This window comes from Boleophthalmus pectinirostris, unplaced genomic scaffold, assembly GCF_026225935.1.
Source record: "Boleophthalmus pectinirostris isolate CB_2022bp ecotype Guang Dong unplaced genomic scaffold, ASM2622593v1 HiC_scaffold_20, whole genome shotgun sequence".
Lineage (NCBI taxonomy): Eukaryota > Metazoa > Chordata > Actinopteri > Gobiiformes > Gobiidae > Boleophthalmus > Boleophthalmus pectinirostris.
The window spans coordinates 18,437,769-18,461,893 of NW_026571153.1; the positions used below are offsets into that span (position 1 = coordinate 18,437,769).

A 24,125-nucleotide genomic window follows, 5' to 3' on the forward strand; every position below is an offset into this window, starting at 1 on the left:
ACTACAGAAAACACGTGTATTTATCTGAACAATCATCGTATTTTCATTTTTTTCCCAAACTGAACCACGTCGTGACTTTTATTTTGTCTTACTTCCGGGATGCTGAGCGCTGTTGTTGGGTCGTTTTGCCGGAGCCCAGAGTGGGAGAGGATCCACTGCCTCCTGCTCGCTCCTGGATCCACTCGAGCTCCCGCGGTAACAAAGAAGACAACAAGGGGGATGATGGGTGCCCACACGAGGGTACTGTCAAAACAGCAATAGCGTACTGGACTGATGGCTGTATTTCGCCGAAAAAGGAGCTTTAGTCTTTATTTTTCATGTCTACGTTCACCTTCTCGAGGCTGAAGTTAGAACTTATCAGGAGCTACATTTGATTTTTTCTGTGATCCGAATACTGCGTTTTCTCGGAGCTAACGATGGTGATCTGCTAAAATTACAGCACAGAGCAGATATTTGGAAAAATCTGGACAATATTGGTAAGTTATAGATTGGTATTTGGAGTGTCATGTGTGTACGGGTGGGACCTTTGGCACCTGTTCCCTTAAAGGAAGTAGTATGCAATGTTCGCATACTGAGCAACGCACATCATTATGCATAAAGGATAAGTTAATTAGTTGTTTCATTCCTAATCAGTTTTGATCATAGTGATGTATAAAAATACCTGTTTGACTTCTGTAATCAAGTTAATTAACTTTTACCATAGGTTCCTTTAAGTAATTAGCGAGTGACTGTGAATGACCATTAAACCTAATAGACAAAACATATTTCTAGGGCTAGGACAATCATACAAAAATGGGATGACTCATAGATTTTGTTATTCTAAATCAATCCCTTAATAAATGTCTCCTTTGCAAATATATGCGTCATACTACCCATTTCGTCTCACACCCTTTTTATCTATGCCTTAACGATCATAGGTCATCCACAGTTTATGGCCTGACCAACCTGAAATGAATATTATCTTGTATTCCCTGTGGCTGTGTGTTTTCCTTTTTCCATCAAACCTTTCCATCCGCTCTTCCTGGCCAACGTGGAGCTTCCACTGTCATCACATGTGCGTTGGTGGATATTAGCCAAACACTAAAGCCCCCCTGTACCCACCAACCCATTAGGCTGATGGTACAGTAATACAGACCTACTTGACTTATGCTTGTAAACCGTTTCTTATACTGTGCAAAATGACCCACTGACCCAGCCTCGCAGTGAAATCCTCCAGACTGGACAATCAGCTATTGAACTATTATATTAACCAGGTCAATACAGGCTAAGGAGACAAAAGAGGAGGGGGTGCAGTCAAGAATCAGGGGCATCAAGTGTATTAGTCTAGAGTGGCATAGAGACACAATAGCCATGTTGTCTATAAATGCTTTTCCAGTGAACACACCCATTTTTAAGCGGTTTTAATGTCACCCTGTGGACAATGGCTTTGACCTGGAGGCAAAAGTGTCCCTTTACGTTATACCCTTATATGCTGTCGTAGCCACTGTAAACAATGTATGTTTGGTATATTAGTTCATGATCACAACTTTTGAAGTGTGATATATTGCTGAAGAAATAATAATATTGAAAGTAATTCATGCCACTGACACAAAAGCCATAAAGCAAAATTATTTCCCCTTAAAATAATGTAAACTACCATATATTGTCTGAAAAACATGAGCTGTATAAACCAAATAGCACAATGAAATGCTTGTTTGTATCATTAATGAGTCATAGCAGTTATTTATTCAACCCTCTACAGCTCAGGTTGATACAGTATTTATTATGACAGGCGTAGGTATTATGTGATGCAGTAGTGGAAGAAATACAAAATTTTGTTCACATGAAAAAAATCTACTTTTGTAAAAGTATTAAAGTACCTGTGTAAGATTGTACTTAAAGAGTAAAAAGTAAAAGTATTTCACACATTTTTTTTTTTTTAGATCATATAAGGCTTTAAATGTAGTGATTTTGTTCAACAGAACAATTGAATCAACTACTTTTTTTCCCCTTGCTGTTTTTATTTGTATATTTTTGTTTGCTCAAATTATGAACATGTTAAAAATAAACCCTCAGGATTTTCAGCAGGTCTCAAGCTATAATGAAAAACACTTTTACTTTTCAGTCCTGGTCAAAAATGTAGTGGACTAGAAAGTGCAGATACCTACTCTCAGATGTAGTGAAGTCAAAGTAGAAAGTATCCTCATAAAAATTTACTTAAGTAACATACAGATACCTAAAATTTATACTTAAGTACAGTTCCATCACTGGTTTGATGTAATTGTAACATGAATATACTATTTTCTTATCAGAATCAGATTGATAATGAAATATGAACTTTCTCATGACCACCTGAATTGACTTAAAAACCTAAACTGATGAAGCAGTGCTTACATGTCTCTGAGACTGGTCTAACAGGCTTGTGTGCTTTCTTTGGTTACAAACAGCCAGTGCCTGACGGCGGTATTGACTCTGGAACACTCTGCTGAAAGAAACGTCACATACCCATCCAAGCTGTTAGGTGCTTGGCTTTGTTCACCTGCTGGCATTTTGCACTACATACTGATTACATTTTTTAAAAGTCTCGGGATTCATTCTATTATTAACCTCCCAATATGAAAGGGCATGAAATCTTGTGTCTGACTTTTTGACTCAGACTTAGACAAACTGAAAGTTATTTGGACAAAGTAGCACACAAATTATTATAATAAGTTATTATGATATATTGTGAATAACAATATATTATAATAACAAAAAGCAAAAATATAAATGGTAATAATGCATTCTAAATTCAAAGTAGTAAAAAAGTAAAAAAAACAGACTGGCATAATAAGGCATAATTATATAAATATATATGTACAAAAAAACCCAAAGTCTATAATAAAATTTTTTTTAAAGTCTCATCTATTATTAACCTCCCAAAATGAAAGTGCATGAAATCTTATATCTGAACTTTTGAACCTACCTTTTACAATAATCCTCTTAGTTTATCGGTTTATGGGGTTTTCTGGTCTTGTAATTTTATATGTCTTGCAATTTTATAATAGCTATAATGGTAAGGACTTATTGCATTGTAAAATAAATTTTAGTTTCGCTACTTAATATTACATTTCATTGACCATTAGTCCAGTTGTTTACAACAACTCCTACCTGTATTTGTTTCTTGGATCCTGTTAGATTTCATGCCAACACTTGCTCCAGGAACTGAGATTGCCAGTCTGTGTGACTCATCATATGACTAACTCAGAGTTAGTTGGTATTACATCAGCTGTCAGAGTTGTAAAAATATAGACGAAGAATCTGCAGCTTAAATATTTGGTCATCTGTTCGTAGTATGATTTCACTTTGGCGTCACCGTGATTCTATTTATACACAGTGGTTGGAGTATTTGACCTGTGTGGCTGCTCTAGCATAAATAATTTGACTTGGGAATGCTCCTGTTTGGGAGCGGAAATCAGTGCATGCTGAAGTGCACTACTATGTCTGTTGGTTTTAGGGGGTTAATATTAATTTTCTCTCAACATTATTAAAATAAATAAATTCATAAAAAGGTTATCAATAATTGTTTTCTGTTGCTTAGTTACAAAATTAATTAGGGCCAGATCAGTCAGTGTGAAGCAGTTATGTAATCAGTGGTCACTGAAACTATAATTATTTGTGCTTTAGAGTATTGTGCAATGTCGTATTAAACTTGTAAAACCTGAATGTTATTTTGTCAGTTTACTACTTGCCCAGAGTGTTATGGCCATTTCTCTAAACAATACATCAATATCTAATACTGCTGAGTCTGTCTCCATTATGATTCATAAAAGGTTCATGAGGAGAGTACCGGTAGATGGACTTTGAGTGGAATTTCCTGTAAATTATAAAACTATATTATTGAGTTAGTTTATAATGCAGGCTATAGCCTACTACTCATACTTTATTATAGCATTAAGATTACGCAAATGTAGTTGTGAGGCTTTAGGGCAAAGTTCAGTTTTTGTCTAAAGACTCAGCTCAGGATCTTAGCTGATTATTAATCTCACTTTAAACATTGTGGGATTTTTTCCCACTGTTATTAGGCAATAAAAATATGGATCACACTATTGTCAAAATGCAAAAATTTCAAACTTGATACCAGTACTAATTTTGACCAGAATTATAATAAAAACACTTCTGGACAACATAATGTAATGTTAAACCCAAAATAATTGTAGTTTTGTTAATGTTGTTGTCTTATACTAGTTAAGATTTATATCAAGCATTCGAATTTACAGGAAAGGCTGGAATTTTATATTGCTATAGCTTACCATTTAACTTTAGCACAATTTCTTTGTGATTTTTAAAGGGTCCATACTACGCTCTTTTTTGCTTTGTTATAATAGTTCCTCATCACAAACATACCTGGAGTTGTGTTTTGCTTCATTCACATGCAAAACCTGCATATTTAGGTTAAGTCCTTCTCTCAAACAGAAAACACACTAGAATTGCCAAACTCTGCTGACCTGAAGGTAAACCGTAGATGCTAACTTGAAAGCTACCACTACATGACTTGACGTCACAAGGTGGAAAAGAGCATTTTGAGCTTTGGAGATGCAGACAGAGTAATAATAAAGGAATATGCCAGCATGTGTGAATGAAACAAAACACAACGGATATGTTATTGATGAGGTAACAACAGTATAACATGACTTCAAATCAATTCAAGTCGATTTTGTGTAAGGAGAGTGTATTTCCTTGTTTTGCAGATGAGAAATGCCTAAAGTGACTTAACACTCCAGAACTTGACCCCTGTGTGGTCAGTGCAGGAAGTGAAAGCATCACTAAACTGAAGTAACCATGTCCAGTGTGGATACATACCCCCGACCCCCCTCACCTCGCCCAGAGATCCCCCCAAAGCCTCTGCCACTGGACTCTCCTCCGCTGGGGGAGAGGGGCAGCACTGCGAGGCGCTCTGGAGGGATGGTGAAAAGTATGGTGACGAAATTCAGCAAACAAGAGCAAGCTTCAAGTGTACCGGGTACCAAAAACATAAATGGTAAAGCTGAACCTATCTACAGACGGATTTCAAGAGCACCAACCATAAAGCCAAAACCTGGGCGTCTAAGTTTGCCTCTAATGCCCCCTCCACTGCCCATGAAGAGAAACAAAATCCTCAAAAAACAACAAAGCCTGAGGGGAAATGAGGTGCTTAGTGCCCCTGTGGAAAGAGACCGATCAGGTAAAGCCAGTTTTACTTTTTTGGGGCTTAAAGGTAAATGATAATTGAAAAGTTATTTAAAGTTGTTTTAGTAATATCCTGTCTCTGTATGGTATTATTATTATTGTGTTTCAGAGCAATAGTTGATATATATACCTACATGCTTGATCTGAAATGCATGCATTTTTTAGTTTAGTTTAGTTTATTGGTTTATTTCAACAGGGACCATAAGCAAACATATTAATCTCCTAGAAGAAGAGAGGCGTTACACCAGATTTCGGTAAAGATAGTTTCCATCTGCACTCCTATGGCAGGGGAACAACTAAAACTCTATCAGCATTTAATATAAGTCCTCTCTTAAATGTTATTGCTCAAATGTGCATTGTGGTTTGCATTCAGATCATTAAGCCATATTACTAAAAAAAGGATTTGACTCCCTGCTCTTTTATGTACATACATTATTAGATTGTAGGGTGTATGATCAGGGCGGTGTTTGACTCTGGCAGGTGTGGTGCTGCTGACTAATAAAATGTCTGTTAACTGGTTTTGTGGAGGTTACTGTGCAGGCAGGTGCATGTCATAGTGAATACTTAGGAAGCATTTACTAAGAGTATTAAGAGTATTCATTGTAACTAATCTTTGTTTTTATGCCTAACATTTAATACATTGTAAGTAATCTCTTGTACACAATGCCTGTCACATTCTGTGTGTATTTGTTGCATTTATGTATACATTTTAATTTTGTGATGTAGTTGTCTAAAGACATGTCCTGCTGATTGATTAGATGACTAAAAATGGGGTGTGGCAACAGCTCTCAAATCTACTATATATTTCTGTGTAACTGGCCCAAACTCACAGGACTACACTGTGCAGGAGTTCATACAAAAACAATTTATGCTTTACTTGAAGGTCCTATATTACGCAGCATTGATTCTTGTGAGATTTGAGCCATGTTATTATGTTGTTACCTGCTCAAAAACATAACTGGAATTGTGTTTTGTATCATTCACACATGTTTGAGTAACCCTGTGTTATTAGTCTGTCTACACCTCCAAAGCTCAAAACGCTCTGTTCCACCTTGTAAGGTTATGTTAACATCTACTTTTTACCTTTAGTTCAGTAGAAACAGACAATTCTAGAGCTGAAAGCTGAGAGCCCCAAATGATTCTAATAAAGGTGTATGGAGTTTAAAAACACAGTGGAGCACTTCCAATGACCACATGGTATCACAAGGAGTGTTTTCTGTTTGATAGAAGAACTGAGTCTAAATACGCAGGATTTGTGTGTTAAACGTGTGAATGAAACAAAACACTAGGTGTGTTTGTGATGAGGAAACATTATAACAGAACTCAGATAATAATGTAATATGGGCCATTTGATGCAAATTTTGAGACATCCAGGAATAAAATATTATCAGCAAGTAAAATGAAAACAACTGAACTAACTTAGCTTTTTTAGTACTAGTTTGTTTAACTCGCTTATAATAATTTATGCATTAAAAAGTACAATATATTTATATAAAGACAGACACAACTTGTGAATCATGAGTTTAATTTGCCTTTTGATAAATAAATATTTAAAAAATAATAATAATCTTCAACATATCAATATCAAAAAATACCAAATCTTCAGATAACTCACTCACTAACTTCTCCTTTCTGCTGTTGTCCCATCTAAATCCTTATAATCTAAATAAAATCATTTGTCAACTAATACTAATACAAACTAATTTTGGTTGACTAAGAAACCATCGACCGATTAGTCGATATTATAAATGTATTGATTCTTTTGTCTAATCAGGAACTACCACTGCATTAGCTGATGTGAAATTTAACATATATTATTACACACTTGTAGACTTGTATAATGTTTTAAATTAATTGGCTGTATCGATTCTCTGGTGCAATTTCTTTGTAGCAACCTTTCATAGCAGATATTGTTTGACATGTTTTTATTTTTGAAATATTGTGTTGCAACATTTTTAAACTTTATGTGTATGGCCAGGACTTAAAATGTAAAAATAAATAAGTAATAGTAACTAAAAATAGAGCCATGTGTGTCATAGGTGGTAGGTGCAAGCATACATTTTCTGAGCACTTAAGCCTTCAATGGAAAGTGACAATACAGGATTACTCAAACATGAAGCAAGCAAGCATGAATTCAAATATTGCTCTGAGTAAGCTAAAGAAGAAGTACCATTATAACAAGGTCAATTGCTCATCAAACAAATACATAGTGTTGTGTTTTGTTTCATTCACACGTTTGAGTAAACCTTTACTATTAGTCTCTCTACATCTCCAAAGCTGAAAATGCTTGGTCCCCTGAATTGTGATGTCATGAAGCAGTAGTTTTCATGTTAACAGCTACTTTTTACCTGTAGTTCAGTAGAGATTGGCAATTCCAGAGCTGAAATCATTAAAATGATTCTAGTGAAGATGTATGGAGTTTGAAAACACTGGAGCACTTCCTGTATTACCACATAACATCACAAGGTGGAACAGAGATTTTTCTATCTGAGAGAAGAACTCATCCTAAATATGCAGGGTTTGTCTGTTTAAAAATGGGTGAATGAAACTCCCGGTATGAGATTATAACGTAATCAGAAAATAGCACAATACGCACCCTGTTTAACCTTCTGATTCTGGTGACCATTTTTATCAGTATTTCCTTGTTTATTTATTCCCATTGTCAGTATTGTATTTTTTCTACGTGTAACTTCAATCTCCTTATTTAGACTTGCAGAACATTCCATAAATATTTGAACAAATCACTTAATTGCTGTTGCTTTATTTGTGGAGCTGAAAGGACAGTCCAGTTTGTCCAGTTCAGAGGCAGACAGGTGGGGCTTTTAGTGCTGCAGTGAAGGAGTGGGGCAGTGATGACTGTGCATAGCCTTATTTGAAACAAAAATAGAAAATCAGATACTAATCAATGCTAAAAGTAGGATAAAATTACATACTAATCATTTGAGCAAGTATCAAAAAGTCACATTCAATCATAGGACAGAAATGAACCTTTTCCTGAACAGCTTTAGAATATCTTAAGATGTATCAGAACAAGTATAAAAGCACATAGACACCCACAGACCTCTATGGAATATACCCGGACGACTGAAGGATTACACAGATATAAGACCACCTGGTAATTTAAAAGGAAGTGCTGTAATTTAATACTGAAAACTAAATTCTGTTTTTCAAATAAAGAGTGTTTGTTTTATTACCATCGTGGTATCGAAATCGAGTCTGAAATGTTAGTATTGCGACAACACTAATTCTAAATGCTTCTAAGTTGTTTTGCAATTTAATGGTTCTCTTATGCTGGTTTTGTTTTGAATACTGTTTTATGTTTTGAATACTGTTTATGTCTGATGCAGAGCCGGATGGTAAAGAGGTGGAGGTGCGAGTGTTTAAAGGGGGAGATGCTGATTCAGAGCACAGCCTGGACACTCCCCTCAGTCCCTGCTGTGACCCCTGCTGTACCTGTGTGTGCCACCTGCAGCGCCCTGGCATGATGCTCATGTGGGTCCCTATAGACTCTGTGAAAGACCACGGGGAAGAGGAGCCAGAGGAAGAGGATCCAGACATGGGTGAGGATGGAGCCGAGGACACAGAGGAGGAAGGAGAGGAGGAGGGACAGGAGGAGGAGGAGGAGGAGGAGGAAGAGGAAGAGGAGGAGGGGGAGGAGGGTCAAGAAGAGGTTCAAGAGTATGAGACTGACAATGAAGAAGAAGAAGTGGATGGGTTTCACGATGGGCCTGAGGTTTTCAAACATGACAAAACGACTTTTCAGCACAATCTGGACATAGTGCTTGGTGATGGCCTCAGGAGACGCTCAGACCCAGGACCTCACTCTGTGTTTAGCACTTTGTCAGAACTTCGCTCTGAGTCTCCTCCAATTCCTCCAAAACGCACACGCTCTCCTTCCAACGTCCAAACAAATGCTCCGATTGAAGAGGAGAACATTTATGAGGTCAATCTCCCTGTGGTTGACCCCAGCCGTAAACAGAGCACATCTGAAGGCAAAGACCTGAACATCCCTTTGATCAGAGTCAGAAAACCAGCCGAGCGACGATCAAAACTGTCCTACAGCACCTCAGATCCAACGTCAGAGTTTCAGACAGATTTTGGTCCAAGTGTGGAAGATATGCCCCCTGCCATCCCGCCTCGTATGCCCATATCACCGGATGCTCAGAGTCTGACGCGGCTGATGCGGGGAGGCTTCCAGCAGCCCACAGTGGAAGAGGCACAGTCCTTCCTGCTCCCTCCAAGAGGCCCAAGTCATCAAAGCATCACCACTCCTCCCAAAAGCCCTCTCGTACCTCACAGACCCCCACCACCACCACCCAAGTCAGATTCTCGGAGACTGAGCACTGCCTCAGTGCAATCCCTCCCAGTCACTTTGAGAAAAGGTTTGTATGTTTTATATTTCATAGTCAAATCATTTACAGATACAACCATTCAATTTAGAAATCCAGATTTAATTTGTTTTTTTTATATTGTTCCATAGAAGAAGAACAAAATGAGAAGCATGAGGAAGAAAGTGAGGACACAGCAGATGTACCGTAAGCGCACATATAGAATGATTTCTGAAGCCAAACTTTTGTAATATTTTTCTCTATTCTGTTTTATTTTTTCTTTGTTAACTATTTTATTTTTGTCTCAGGCGTCCAGCAGTTAGAACCCTATCACTAAGGAAGAAGGGAGCTTCATTGGATAGACTACAGGAGTTCAAACAAAAAGAAGGTAAATCTGAAGTTACAGTTTAAAGCTTAATACAGTGTATGAGGATTCAGATAGAGAGCTACAACTTTTTTATAGTCTTCTTTCAGTCCCAAACTCTTCATTCTTTGTCCTCATTGCATAACATACCTAAAACTACTTTCATTGATTAAATTGTTGCTGCTTTCATGACAGAGCCCTTGTACCAGACGTACCGTGACAGTGTGATCAACAAAGAGATCAGGCGGCAGACTGTATGTCCTAACATCAGTAAAACTAGTACGGACTTCTTTGGGGAAGGAGGTGTCAGTCGGCCTGCTTCGAGTAACAGATCCAGTCCAGTGCCCATCACAGCCCAGAGCACCCTGTGGCAGGACCTCCAAGCCGTACGGGACAGTGGTGCTCTGGAGAAACTCAGCCCCGAACAGTGTAAATACCAAGAGGTGAGGATTCAGGAAAGAAGGTTACCATAAATGAAAAAAATCTATATTTTTTCCACACATTAGCCTGTAGTGCAGAGCTCCGGGGTATTGAATTATATTTTAATGTAATAATATGAGGTCCATAATGTTTTATCCAATACCACTTTGAGGCAATGCCAAGTTTATGGAAGCGATTACCATCAGCTTTACTTAAGAGTATGGCTGAATATGAACCTACCTTTTACTGTTGCAAAAAATAAAATATTAAAGATATATAGAATATGCTTTAGAAGTTCCAGCATATGTAATACACATATACAATAGTGCCCGGCAGCCTCACTGTTAGCATCACTACTTCCTGTCCAATTTTATCTCTGTGGTTTTTGCTGAGTCATGCTAAAATTAATAAATATTTCAGGAGAAGGCTGCGAACAGCGAGCTGCAAGTGGATGTCACTAACAACATGTTAAAAAGTACACAAATAAAATTACTACATCACTGAAAGCCACTTCTGTGTGTAGAAAAGTAAAGATTTGTGTCTCGATACAAACACTAATGCAAATTTTAAGCATAATAAATATTAAAACTAGGGTGACCAGATGTTTCTATTTACCTGGGACCCTGTGCTCCTTGTCTCAGCAGATTTATCCAAAACCAGTGATTTGTCCCAGTTTTACACTAGAAATGTCCCAGATGTCCCTATTTTGGACCAATTTAATATTTGCTAACAGTAAAAAGGGGCATAAATTGTCATTTGTTCAGATAAAATACTGAAAAGCTGCTTAAAAACAACCAAAAAAAAAAAAAAAAGAAAATGTGTCTATACTGACTCACATATTAGGTATGAATGAGCCGAGTGCAGAACAATTCTTCTTAATTACACACTCGTGTAAGTGTGGGTGTCCCAGTTTTTTTATTTTGAAAACTGAACCACAAACTTCAATTGCCTTGCGGTTATTACCTCCGCCAAGGAGGTTATGTTTTTGCCGGCGTTTGTCTGTTTGTTTGTTTGTCTGTTAGCAACATAACTCAAAAAGTTATGGACCGATTTTGATGAAATTTTCAGGATTTGTTGGAAATGTGAAAAGGAAGAACTGATTTCATTTTGGGGGTGATCCGGAAGAAATCCTGGATTCTGGATCACTTTGAAATTTTAGTTAACATTGTGGTAAATGGGGTCAAAAATTTTGTTTCTCAATATCTCGGTTAATTATTGACCAAACCCCATGAAATTTTACTCAGGGATGGACAATGGGATCCTCTTTTATATTCCAAATGCTGATCCGGATCTGATCCAGAAGACTGATTTTATTGCAATTTATATAAAAAATGGGGGTAGTCCTTGGCGGAGGTCTGCGCTCTCTGAGTGCTTTTGTTGTTGATAATGAAATGACACTCATACTGTAGTTTTAAAGTATATAAGTCTGGACTAGCTGGTTGGGCAACGCAGACACCAGCCCAAATACTACTTCTTGAGCTCACAACTTTGATCTCTCTGGCAGAGTATGTTTGAGGTCTTGACATCGGAGACTTCGTATCTTCGGTCTCTGCGTGTTTTGACTGAACACTTCTTGGAAAACCGGGAGCTCGAGGAAACGATGGTGATCAGAGACAAGAAAGTGCTTTTTTCCAACATACTGAAAATTCGAGAGGTCAGTGAGAGGTAAGAAAACTAGCACCCGATAAAAACAGTCACACTTAAGGGCATTATGTAACTTTCTGGTGGAGGGTCTGCCATCTGCCTATATCCATGGAGATTTTATTACTTAGCCTGATTTCATTACTTAGCTTTTAAAGTTATTTCTTTTACACAAAACAAAATAATTCAATAATTGCCAGATAGATGCATTTAAAGCCATGCAGTGAAACATTCCAGGCAGAGCAATAATATCACCATGGAGACAAGCAGTAGAAGATTCTCCACCAATAAATTTATACAGTGCACCTTTAAGGGTTTTGTTATGCTGATAGTTAAGCATATTACTGACTTTTGCTTTCTATTTAATGTCAGTTGTTTTTTTCTCAACAGGTTTCTGAAGGACCTGGAAGATCGCATATTTGAGAAAATAGTCTTCTCAGATATTTGTGACATCATTCACTACCATGCACAGCACAACTTCCCCGCCTATGTGGACTATGTTCGCAACCAGATCTTCCAAGAGAAGACCTACAGCAATCTAATGTAAACAATTAACACATTTTCTTTATGCCATTTGTGAATTCAATGAATGATAGAACTGAACTGTAGTGTCACTTTGTGTATATTTACAGAAAGAACAACGCACAGTTTGCAGCAGTTATTAATCGTCTGCAGGAGTCCCCTCATTGCCAGCGTCTTCCTTTTGTGTCCTTTCTATTGCTTCCCTTTCAGAGGATCACACGACTCAAAATGCTCATTGAGGTGAGTGACGCAATAAAACATATACAGTAGCTATATTATATGTAGCTTAGTATCAAAAGGCTTTGTTTCAGTATTTTAATAATCCACAAGATGTCAATTTTCTTTATTGCTTTCACTGTATCGTATATTAAAAGATAAAATTCAATGCATTCACCTTCTCAGCAGTTCCTTCCAGTTGACTTTGTTTCTATTTATTTACTTTAACAACATACAGAGAAACCTTTGCTCAAATTCTTGGAAATATATGTCTTAATGGTGCTGATTCTTAGTTGTTGTTCTTTGGTGTTTCAGAATATCCTTAAACGAACAAAGGAGAAAACTGCAGAGGAGGAGACTGCCTCCAAAGCTTTGGCTTCTGTGTCAAAAGTAAACACTCAAGTCCTTCTAGTTGCTCTTCATTTTACGAATTTTTTTGAGTTTTTACTTCCTTTACTTTTTACTTTCCTTACTTTTTTACTTTTTACTCTTATTTAATTGTAGATAATTGATGAGTGCAACAGTGAAGTTGGCAAGATGAAACAAACCGAGGAGCTCATACAAATCTCACACACTCTCGAGTTTGAGAAGCTCAAGGTCAGATCACTATTGAGGTTCAGATGGATTCTGTCATTTACTTTGTACTAAGTAACTGTGTCACATACAGGCTGTCCCTATAATCTCCCCTACACGACGCCTGGAGAAGAAGGGGGAGCTCCAGGAAATGTCCAAAGGAGCAACTCTCTTCAACATGAGGGTCAAGTTCAGCCCTGTCTACCTGTTCCTCTTTAATGATCTTCTCCTAATTACCATAAAAAAGAGGTTAGCAGCTGGACCATAAAGACACACTTCCTTATAGTTTAAAGGTCATATATTTCACAAAATTTACTCTTCTGAGCTTTGAGCTGTTCTGTAATGCTGTTACTTCCTCAAAAACTTACCTTGAGTTATTTTTTGTTTCATTCACACATGCTTGAGTAACCAAAGCTCTCCAAAGATCAAAATGCTCTGTTACACCATGTGATGTCACGAGGCAGTAGTTTTCATGTTCACAGCTCTTTTTACCTTAGCTCCTTTACCTTTAGTTCAGTAGAAATTGGCAATTCCAGGGGTGAAATCATCCAAATGATTGTAGTGACGATGAATAGAGTTTAAAGACACAGTGGAGCACTTCCTGTATTACCACATGACATCGCAGAGTGTTTTCTGTTTGAGAGAAGAACTCAGACTAAATATGCAGGATGTGAATGAAATAAAACAATTCCAGGTGTGTTTGTGATGAGAAAACAACATTATAACAGATCAGAAAATGGCGTAATATGTGCCCTTTAAAAAGAAGAATTGGAAAAGAAATGGTTACTATCACAGTTTTTCCTGTTTTTTAGTTCAGAGCGCTATGTAGTCACGGATTATGCCCATCGCTCATTGGTGCAAGTGCAGGGACTAGATGATGTCAGTAGCAACAGTGCCATCTACGACAACTGCTTCAATCTCATTCTACTGGAAAATCACCAGAAACGCATGATGGAACGGCTACTAAAAGCTTCAACACCGTAAGTAGCAGATCTACCCATGTACTAGCAGAAGGATCTGTATTACTGTTATTCAAGACTTTATGAAGATGTGAGTTTGATTGCCGGTGAATTTCCCTGTTGAAAACACTGAAAAACATTGCTGAAAAACATAACAAGTTTTTGCTGAATCAATGAGTGAAACATTAAACTCTGTTAATCTGAGGGAAGATTTGGGAGTATTTGAGTTTATGTGTAAATCACAGAAGACCAATGAGCTTGTTTCACTGAAAGAAAAAAAAAAGAGATTGCACAATCACACTTAACCTTACTTGAGACACAACAGAGGGTGTGGAGACGGGACTGATATGAATCTGTATAAAAACAAAAGGTTATCATTTTGGATTTATCAGGAAATAAAATAATCTAATCTATAAACTATTAAATCGATTCAACAGTTCAGACATGGAGAGGTGGATGGCAGCTTTCCCCAGTCCCACAAAACCAGATGAGGATGATAGTGAAGTCATCTATGAAGACTGGGGTAAGTGTGCAATGCTATGCTTCATTATTTAAAGGAATGCTGTTGTTGCTCAGCCTGGAATGTGACACAGTATGACATCTATCTTGGATTTATTTAATTACACACAGTCCTCAAAAATACCTTGAAAAACATGCATTCTTACTGTGAGCAAGGTTACTCACTCCACATATCTGACCTCTAGCTTGGCCTGATGTCATCATGTGCTTGTCTCTGTGGAAAAGGATAAATTGAATGCTATACTGTAGAATATTCAAGGGAGAGCAATAACATCTCATGGGTAACCAAGCAGGTAGCTGACCCTCCACCAGAAAAGTGATAGTGTACTTTTTAATATAATAATACAATGTCATGTTGTATTTGTTGTTTGTGTCAGATTGTCCACAAGTGCAGTGTATAGAGCAGTACATCGCTCAGCAGGCAGACGAAATCTCCCTGGAGCCCACTGAGATTATTAATGTTGTCAAAAAAGGCAGTGAAGGTAAGAAAGTGTTTCAGTTTTTATTTAAAAGCAAAGCATAATTTTCTGTCCTTCTGATTTACAATTATAACAACCTTTGTTATGTAACTAACTGCAATGCACATTAATCTGAGGCACTGCAGGTGAATAGGAAAAAATCTAAAATAAAAAAAAAATTCTGTAGTTTACTAACATGAATTAATGGGGAAAAAAGGGATTAAGGCATTTTATGTGTAGCCTTTTAAAAAATGTATTTAGTACTTGAGTAAACTAGATCTGACAGAAAATTTCCCTTAAATTTCAAATTTCGCTTTTGATACTAGAATTGTATTTGCTCACTATTTTGAGGAGAAAAAGTTTATAATAAATGAATAAATAGAATCCACAAGTGCTGAAATTAAGTAATAATCCATAATGTTATATCAGTATATGTCTGATTACCATTAATTAACTCCCCCCTGCTTGCTTATACCCCAAATCTCATCAAATCCACACTCCCTTAACCTGAGCAGTTTATTGATTTGTTTTGACTTTCTTGCATGACCCAAAAGAGAAACCTCCCCTCTTTTTCTCTCCCACTCCTTTTCTATGCCCTCTCTTATTCCCAGGCATGTATCAAGGAATTCGCCTCTCCGATGGTCAGAAAGGCTGGTTCCCTGCAGAAAACGTCATAGAGATCACCAATGAGCACGTGCGGAGACGCAATCTGCGAGAACGCTACAGAGTCATGCAAGCAGCAAGCAACTTCACCAACAGCAGGAGTCGAACTGCGAACTAAATCAAACAACTGAAGCTAAACAAACACGCTTCTACCAGAGCAATGGTTTCTATAAGGAACTGAAAAACTGTACCAAAAGACACGATTGCAATTTTGGCATGAATAAAATGACGTTTTTAAGAAGGTGAGCAAGGAGCAAAAAAGGTATTGGATTGGAGAACAAACTGAAGACTCTTCAACAATATATTTCCTTATTTTTATATTAATGTTAATCCCAAACTTGAAGGTGAACTATGTAACTTTTTTGGTCTGCCACCTGGTTGGAGATGTGTTATTCCTTTGCCTGCTGAACTATACTGAGGAATATTTCACAAACAGGTGGTATCGTGCACCTTTGAATGAAAATGTAGCCGTTGCTGATTTTACCCATTTTCACATGAGAGCAAAGAATGTGATGAAAAAGATGCCCAAAGGAAGAGGACACTTATATAAATCTATTTCGTCAAAACACTAAAATGCATGTACAACTCAGGAGCATACTAGTTTTGTCAGGTATTGTGGAACAGCTCCCTCTGCAGTTTGTCGTTTTAATTTGTAAATGTTGTAAATAACCAGTTCCAAAGTAGTAGTGTTTTTAATAAAAATGCAGTTTTTATATTTATGACTCAAACATGGCTCTTTATTTAACCATCAACCAAAACAAAAGGGAATTTAAACACTTAAAAATACAAAATTCCACAAACAGAACCAGTACAAAATTATAAAACCAATATTTTAAGTTTGAGCAAGTCCTAGATTCAAGAGCCCACACAAAGCATCTCCTTCAGATCTGGACAATACTCTATCAGCAGGAAAATCTGTTAAATCCTTCACATTTCTGTTGATATCAGAAAGTAGCACATTGTTGCACCCGTCTGATTTTACACTGTTGCCTTCACTTGTTGCACTGAAATGAGTTAAAAGTGTGTTTGCCACTTCAAGTTCTTTATCAGACCAAAGTTTTCTAAGCTTTCCCAGACTATCCACTCTTGATCGTGCAAAATGTCTGTTCATTTGTTCATTTGCCTGAGCTGAAGTGTTGTGTGGAGCGTGGATGAATTCACTGTCCACTTGCAGCGTCTCAACTTCTGACTGGAACAGCTTCTCTTCTCCATGATGGAGTTTGAGAAGGTTAGTAATTGTCTGATCCTCCTCTTGTGTTAGCTGGAGCACTACCCGCATACGGTTGACAGGGGGTGGTATAGGGCCCATTTCCCAGGAAGAGCAGCCCAAGTTTCTAATGTGGTGCTGCCCGGTTCTGAATGGGTCAGAGTGGTTTGGAGGAGCCAAACATGCAGACATGATCGGTGGAGGAGTGTTGAGCTGGAAGCAATCAAAGTCCTAAAATAAATCAGAAATACAAGCCAGTGTAAAAGGTGACAAAACAAGATTAAACCAATGGCAGTGTGACCTCTGCTTTAGTTACCCTCTTAATCAGTGGAAACCTATGATGATGATAAAATCAAAACCATTAAAATAAGCTCTAAGAAAACTGATTGTTTTTGTCACATTGCACATGTCCACAGGCAAAGAAACTAAAAACTGGTGTTGGGGTACTGTGTCCCTGAGAGAACAGGTATGCTATGTTATTAAATCTAATCTAACAATTACTTTTCATGGGGTCCAGTTAATCCCTCCCTCCATCCCTCAGTACAGGCCAGGCACTGTTTTAATTGACCTGAATCTGACTGTCCTAACTGATCTCATTAAAATGATATAAGGTCTCTAAGCCCCTCCATAAGCCCTGCTCCCTTAGAGAGGTAGTTCCCAAAGTGGGGATCAGGATGCCCAAGGAGATCACGAAATGACAATTTAAAAACTGTTTTCGAAATAATTCTCAAATAAATGCAATTAAACTGTATTTTTAGATGTTTTGCCACTTGAAATTATTATAAGTGTCTTTTTTTCCTTTTGCAGTGGATTTGGTTATGGTTATTTTGGGGGTCCCGGTGTGAATTAGGGAGTTCCTGTCCTTGAGCGCAGGGCCGGTGCTCATATATCATGTCCTATACATCACATTTTTTCTATTGTTTAAATGCCAGAATACATAATACTTCCCCAAGCTCCCCTTACCTTCAGCTCATTCACATGGTTGGGTATTCTGGTCCCACATATCACTGTTGGATCCGTGTAGAAGAACTCTTGTGGGATCATGGGGTGGACTGTGGGGGGAAAAGGAGGAAAAAAAATCAAATAAATGATGAGACAGATACTCTGAAATCTTGTTTTCACTTAAATAACAAAAGAAAACAATATAAGTTTTTCCCAATATATTCCTTTTTGCCTGTTTGATTGTCTCCATGGCGATGCATCAGCCTTGGGTCTGAGTACAGAGACATGAAGGAGGGGTGGTACAGGGTCCTGCTGGAATAAGGAGGCAGGACTCTCCGTTTACTCTGCAAAAAGATATTAGATTGAATAACTTTCACTTTGCCTTAAATGTTATGAAATGTAAATGTTGCCGACTTACGAAGCAACACCTGTCTTCGGATTCCATGTTCTTTTGCACTCGTTTCTTCCAGTTAATCCGTTTTCTTCAACTTGATGAGACACATGTCGTGACGTAAAGTAAATAAAAGCACGGCGCACCTGCTTCCTTCTTTTCGAGGGTAATTAGCGCCCCCTGGTGGGAAATTATGTTCTCCAAATACGTAAAGGTAGGCCTGCAGTATTTTAATAAGGGTAGCGTAAAACTTTATTTTTTACTTATTAGATCCTGACATACGTAACAAATTCCATAGTCAAAATAGAAATTGATAATTAAAGTAGACCACTAATCTACATGTAGCGTTCATATAAGTGACCAAAAGTGGCTAACAGACTAGTGACTAACTAATCTAAACCTCAACATAGAAGCATTATGCAGTCCCTTTGTTTGTATTTTTATTTTATGTACATTTTCCACATTTTAGTAAGGACGTGTTCCTAATCCTATGACTTTTAGACTAAATGATTTTCACATACAATCCTCAGACAAACTTTATCACATAAACATTTTATTTTTGTTAAGACACCTTTATTCAAGTAAACATTACCATTTAAAAATGTTTAAAAAATTATTATTTTTTCAGTTATTTTAGTTAAAAGGATTTCCTTGAGTTATGTACTCGAAGTCCATCCAAACCTGGAACAAAATGTGTACAACTTAAAAAGATAAGAGAATTACAAGCAAGGTTGTACATTTAAAATAGTATATTTACGTCTTCCTCTAGGTTGGAGAGTTTTTAACCCTGAAACCTTTATGTAGCGAGATGACGAATAAAGACTTGGTTGTTGTGGCAATACTGGAGTTTTGGTGGTACTTGATTGGCCTGCATCAATAATATTGTAGTTACTGATAACAACCAATGATTTGATTGACAGGTGGGCGAGTTTGTACCTGTTGCAGATTGTGAAGTGTGAATGATGCGCCCAACACCAGGAGTGTCTGATTCAAATGTCACTGCAAGAAAAGCCGATGGAGACTAGATACGGGATATGTACACTGCAGGATCACTCTGTAAAAGGGTATTTCATCTTAAAAGGGCTCATATTACTCAGTTTTCTGGTCTATGTTATGCTCCTTCTTCATCAAAAACATAGGTGAAATTGTGTTTTGTTTCACACACATTTAATACAAACTGCATCTTTAGGCTGAGTTCTTCTCTCAAATGGAAAACACTTTGTTCCACTTTGGGATGTCATGTGGTAACACAGGAAGTGCACAACTGTGTTTTTAAACTCCATACCTTTTCACTAGAATCATTTGGATGATTTCAGACCTAGAATTGCCAATCTCAACCAACTAAAAGTAAAAGGTAGCTGTTAACTTGAAAATTATCAGTATATGACATCACAAGGTGGAAGAGAGCATTTTGAGCTATGGAGATGCAGACAGCCCAATAATCCATCATTGATCAAACATGTGTGAATGAAACAAAACACACGGTATGTTTTTGGTGAGGTAGCATCATTTTAATATGACTTAAAGCTCAAAAGAGTTGATTGTGCATAATTTAGGACCATTAATGATTATGGTTTCAAGTAAAAGTTGAGAGGCAATGCACGCACCTGTCTGCATTTTCACCAGGTAGCCTCTTAGTGTACAAGATCTCATTTTCATAGGTGACCGTTCCTGTTTCAAGCTGGAGAGAAATTAAGGTCTTCATCTTTAATAAGGTTTAGTGGGTAGGGTAGTTTTGACTCTTTTAGATTTTTACTCAAAAGCTGCATTGTGCGATTTTTCTGGTGGAGGGTCATTAAACACTTTTCCTCCTGGAGATGTTATTGCTTTGCCTGAATTGTGGAGACCAACCAGATCTATGGAGAGGCATCCTCGGTCACACTCAGGATGCCTGTATTTTTGAGCTATAAAACATAAAATTGTGTTGTTTAATGTAATACCATGGAACATTCAAAACAGAGCAATGACATATCCATAGAAACAAGTAGGTGATGGATCCTCCACCAGAAAAGTTACACAATGCAAGTATTTTTCTACTACAGTTTGCCTTTTTCACTACTTGCAGATCATTAGACAAGCTTTATTCTTCCACATCGCAATAGATTATAATAAAAGTTTGGCTGGAAATAAGACATCTATTGAAACCAGTTCAGTTGGGAAGGAGTTCAACCAAGTAAACTCATCGAAACTAGTCAAAACTACTGAAAATGAGTCATTTTAAGCATCTTTTGCTTTGTTAATGTAATGGTTACCTTGACCTTTGAGCCACAGTCATTCATGGGAAACAAGAACAAAGCCCTGGTGGAGTCGGCGTCTTTGGGCCCACACTTCTGATGCAGCAGGGTCGTTTTAGCAGGGACACCTCCACTCGCAACAGCCTGAGACAAGTCCACAACTGCTGTCATCCGCATATTGGTTGAACACACTACAGAGACAGTTTTATTAAAATTATTAACCAATCAAAGAGAGATTGTGGCTGTTGTTTTGAAGATCACCCACAAAAACAAGGTTGGTGGTTTGCCTTGTATGCTAATCACTAGAAGAAACTTATGCATTATGGAAACAATTAAAAAGTATATTTACCTAGGAGTTCATTAGTAAAGTATGGACATGTCTTCACAGTTGAACTTTGAACTTTATATGTTTCTTGATCTCGCACATGGATCTCAAAAGTACCCATAAAACCTTGCAAGCTATAATTCTGCAAAGAAGTAAAAAATGATGACTAAAAAAACCCCAAACTAGCAATGTCAAATAAAAACGATTTAAATCTTGCCTTATTGTTATATCCGTCGGAGAGTAGAGGCACGTCGAGCTGTAGCATTTGGCTGTTGTTGCTCAAGATGAATCCTTGCTTTGTGGCCAGCTCTGAAGTCAGTGGATTAGAGCCTACTGTGATCTTCCACTTGTAGTTGGACGGTTTATGATGAAGTTTAAAGCTAATGTTGCTTTCTGAACAGAATGCATCAAATTGCGGAGGAGCTGCAAAAACAAAACCGAAAATTTATGAATCGTTTACTTTTCAATTCGACTGACTACAATTTTATGGCTTACTGAGATCAGGTAAAATTGCCATAAAAGATGCAGCATGGTGGTAAAGCTGGTTTTCAGGTGTAACCATCAGTGTGTAGTTTATGTCAAGCTTGAACTCAATATTTTCTAAAGTGAACTGAAACAAAAAGTATTCTTTGGTTGGTTATGGAGCTCAACAGTGACTGCCCACCCCCTGGTTACAGAACTAAATTTTTCATTTAGTTTTCTCAGACTTTTTTGGAAAAAAAAAAACAAAAAAAAAAAACTGTACTCTTAATATTTTAATTTTTGGAAATGTCTATGGAAAAAAAATGAACGGAAAATGTACTTCTGGACCTGGAGCAAGCAGTCACTGCTGAATTCCATAAATGGGCAAGATTACACAGAGTAGAATATGCATGATTACCTGTTGAATGACTGGCAAATTGTTGAAAGGCACCTTCAAAACATAGCCATGTGTGTCATTTGGATGAACAACATTTGTGACTGAAAAGGTGCTGTCATTTTTAAGAGGTAACTGAAATTTTTGTCTATTTATCTCGACCGAAATAAGTTTAACATCTTGAGGAACATCACCAAGGTAGACTGTAAATCGTTGCTCCGCCAAGACTGTACCTGTTCAGGAAATAGATCTGAGAAAGTGCAAACTGAAATAGAAAAATAATTTTAGCATACGGTTTTCATCCAGAAATGTCCGTATCAAAAGAGGGGTGCTTATTGTCCTGTGAGTGCGAAGTCTGGTTTCTATGCCATCTTCATCCACTGACAGTTGCTCCATGTTGAAATCATAGCTAAAGAACTCATACAGCTCTACAGACACCACACTCTAAAATCGTCATGTAATACAATAATCAAAAATCAATGCCTTGACCCGTCCTTGTATTTCTTTTAGTTTATGAACCATTACCTTCCTGTGGCCTCCTTCTGCGTCATAAGGGATGCTGATTGCCACTGTGTTATTGTGTTTTTCCATTATATAACCATTTGTCTCTGCGACTGTGGGCTGCATGAGGTTACCATTGAGTCCGAAGCTGAGGTTTGTGGCATGGAGACCTGGGTACAGCACATCTGGAGTCTCCCACAACATGTATCCTTCATCCTCAAATGTGGCTTCATCTGTGTAGTATTATTCAAGGCATTCATTCACATTTATACTGGAGAAATGACTATTTACTAGTATATGTGATACTGACACACTGAGCATGCAGCAATGAGGTCTACAAGTAGAACAAGCCAGCTTTGTCGGGAGAATAGAGTAGCATGGACCGCTTCTACTGGGACCCCATCTACCTATACAAAACAATCACATTTAACATCAAACTAACTTTTCTTTTTTCTGACTGTAGATTTAATATTAGAGTTACCACTGAGGTGAAAGAGTGAGGCCCTCTGTTAGCTGTCCGAAACACAAGCCTGCCATTGGTCAACTCAAATACATAACCTTTACTGCGAGCCACTTTAAGTGAGGTAGGAGCCAACTGCTCACCTCCTTTCTGAAACGTCACCTGCCAGTCTGCAGAAGAGGGACTGTGAGCCTGCAAGCGAGGGTAGTGTTACGACAGTGAAATGCTAAATTATAAGAAAAGTATAAAGTATAAATTATAAAACACACAAGTTTAAGGTTGTCCCAGTCATTCTTCTCTGTTGAAGATGGGCAGGTGATTTCACTTCTTACAGAAATCTGTACAAATCAAAACCAATGCAGATGTGAAAATCTGTACCCTGGAAGTACTGAGTGTAGATCAGAATCATACTTCCATGTAGTTGACCTCACAGGTGACCTCTCTGAGCGACCAAGGCAGAGATGGGGAACAAGTTTTGTTCAGGGCATGTATGACCTCTTTCCCTTTGTAATGTGCAATCAAATTAAAACTAAATGTATATGCATCATCTACCTAAAAAACAAAAACAGGAAATGCTTTTATCTTTAAATATTCTGTGTGTAGAGTAAACATTGTGTTTACCTTATAGTCCATATGACAGCTGAAATAAGATGCTCGTAGCTGCACATAGTTTTTTAAAAGCATAAATCTGACGCTGTACCCACACTTGGCTGCATATTCCTCAGTAATGGGGTGGGCACCATTTCTATCTAGAAAACAGGTGTTTTTTTTGTTTTTTTGTTGTTGTTTTTTTTAAATGAAAACACTCATTCCGGATAATAATGTCACTGCTTTTGACTCACCAACTGCCTCAAAGCGGATATTCTTTCCAGTGAAGTGTTCATCAACACTGATCTTAAAGTACCGCTCATGGCACGTCATGGTGACTCCTGCAAGATGAAAATTACCCAATTCTAAGTACTGACTACATGTGAATAATCCATTTGAGCTGAAGTTAATTTACCTCGGGGAATGAATGCATATTTTGAAGTGGAACAGACCACTAGGGTTGATATGAGACTGAAAGAAAAGAAAAACATCTTTACATAGTGTCTTTAAATTGCCAAACTTAAGGGCTGTTTACCTTAAGTAGAAAGCAAAGGCCATAGCCTCTGATGTAGGAGCAGTGTATAAAACTAGCCTTTAAACTAGCAAATTACAGCTGCTGCCCAACACAAGCTCTCCTGTCCCTCTTGTAGACTCCTGCAGTAGCCTGTGTTTTGTTTGTAGGTCTGTGGCATCTTTTTACATCCTGGGATGGACTCCTCCCACACAACACTGATTTGGTCTGATTGCTCATGAGCTGCACATGTGGCGGTG

General features: G+C 37.7%; 2 protein-coding genes across 2 annotated transcripts; one reads left to right on the forward strand and one right to left on the reverse strand.

Annotated features, from left to right (window-relative positions):
* The first annotated feature begins 154 nt into the window (after positions 1–154).
* On the forward strand, positions 155–16,558 carry arhgef15b (Rho guanine nucleotide exchange factor 15b). Its single transcript, XM_055156410.1, has 16 exons — positions 155–476; positions 4,710–5,182; positions 8,535–9,569; positions 9,668–9,722; positions 9,824–9,903; positions 10,075–10,322; positions 11,804–11,964; positions 12,331–12,483; positions 12,573–12,702; positions 12,994–13,068; positions 13,183–13,275; positions 13,346–13,500; positions 14,064–14,231; positions 14,648–14,733; positions 15,107–15,211; positions 15,799–16,558. The coding sequence occupies exons 2-16, from the start codon at positions 4,801–4,803 to the stop codon at positions 15,966–15,968; spliced, it is 3,096 nt and encodes a 1,031-aa protein (XP_055012385.1). The 5' UTR covers positions 155–476; positions 4,710–4,800; the 3' UTR covers positions 15,969–16,558.
* Positions 16,559–18,933: 2,375 nt separating this feature from the next.
* On the reverse strand, positions 18,934–24,084 carry zpax4 (zona pellucida protein AX 4). The gene is given in 20 exon segments (XM_055156417.1): positions 18,934–19,071; positions 19,148–19,258; positions 19,327–19,395; positions 19,398–19,444; positions 19,998–20,071; positions 20,643–20,815; positions 20,974–21,091; positions 21,167–21,372; positions 21,445–21,559; positions 21,830–22,038; positions 22,099–22,249; positions 22,331–22,539; positions 22,617–22,713; positions 22,788–22,958; positions 23,036–23,104; positions 23,178–23,318; positions 23,388–23,515; positions 23,609–23,695; positions 23,770–23,825; positions 23,890–24,084. Coding segments are annotated over 20 exon segments (2,298 nt in total). The 5' UTR covers positions 23,913–24,084; the 3' UTR covers positions 18,934–19,027.
* Between the last annotated feature and the right edge of the window lie 41 nt (positions 24,085–24,125).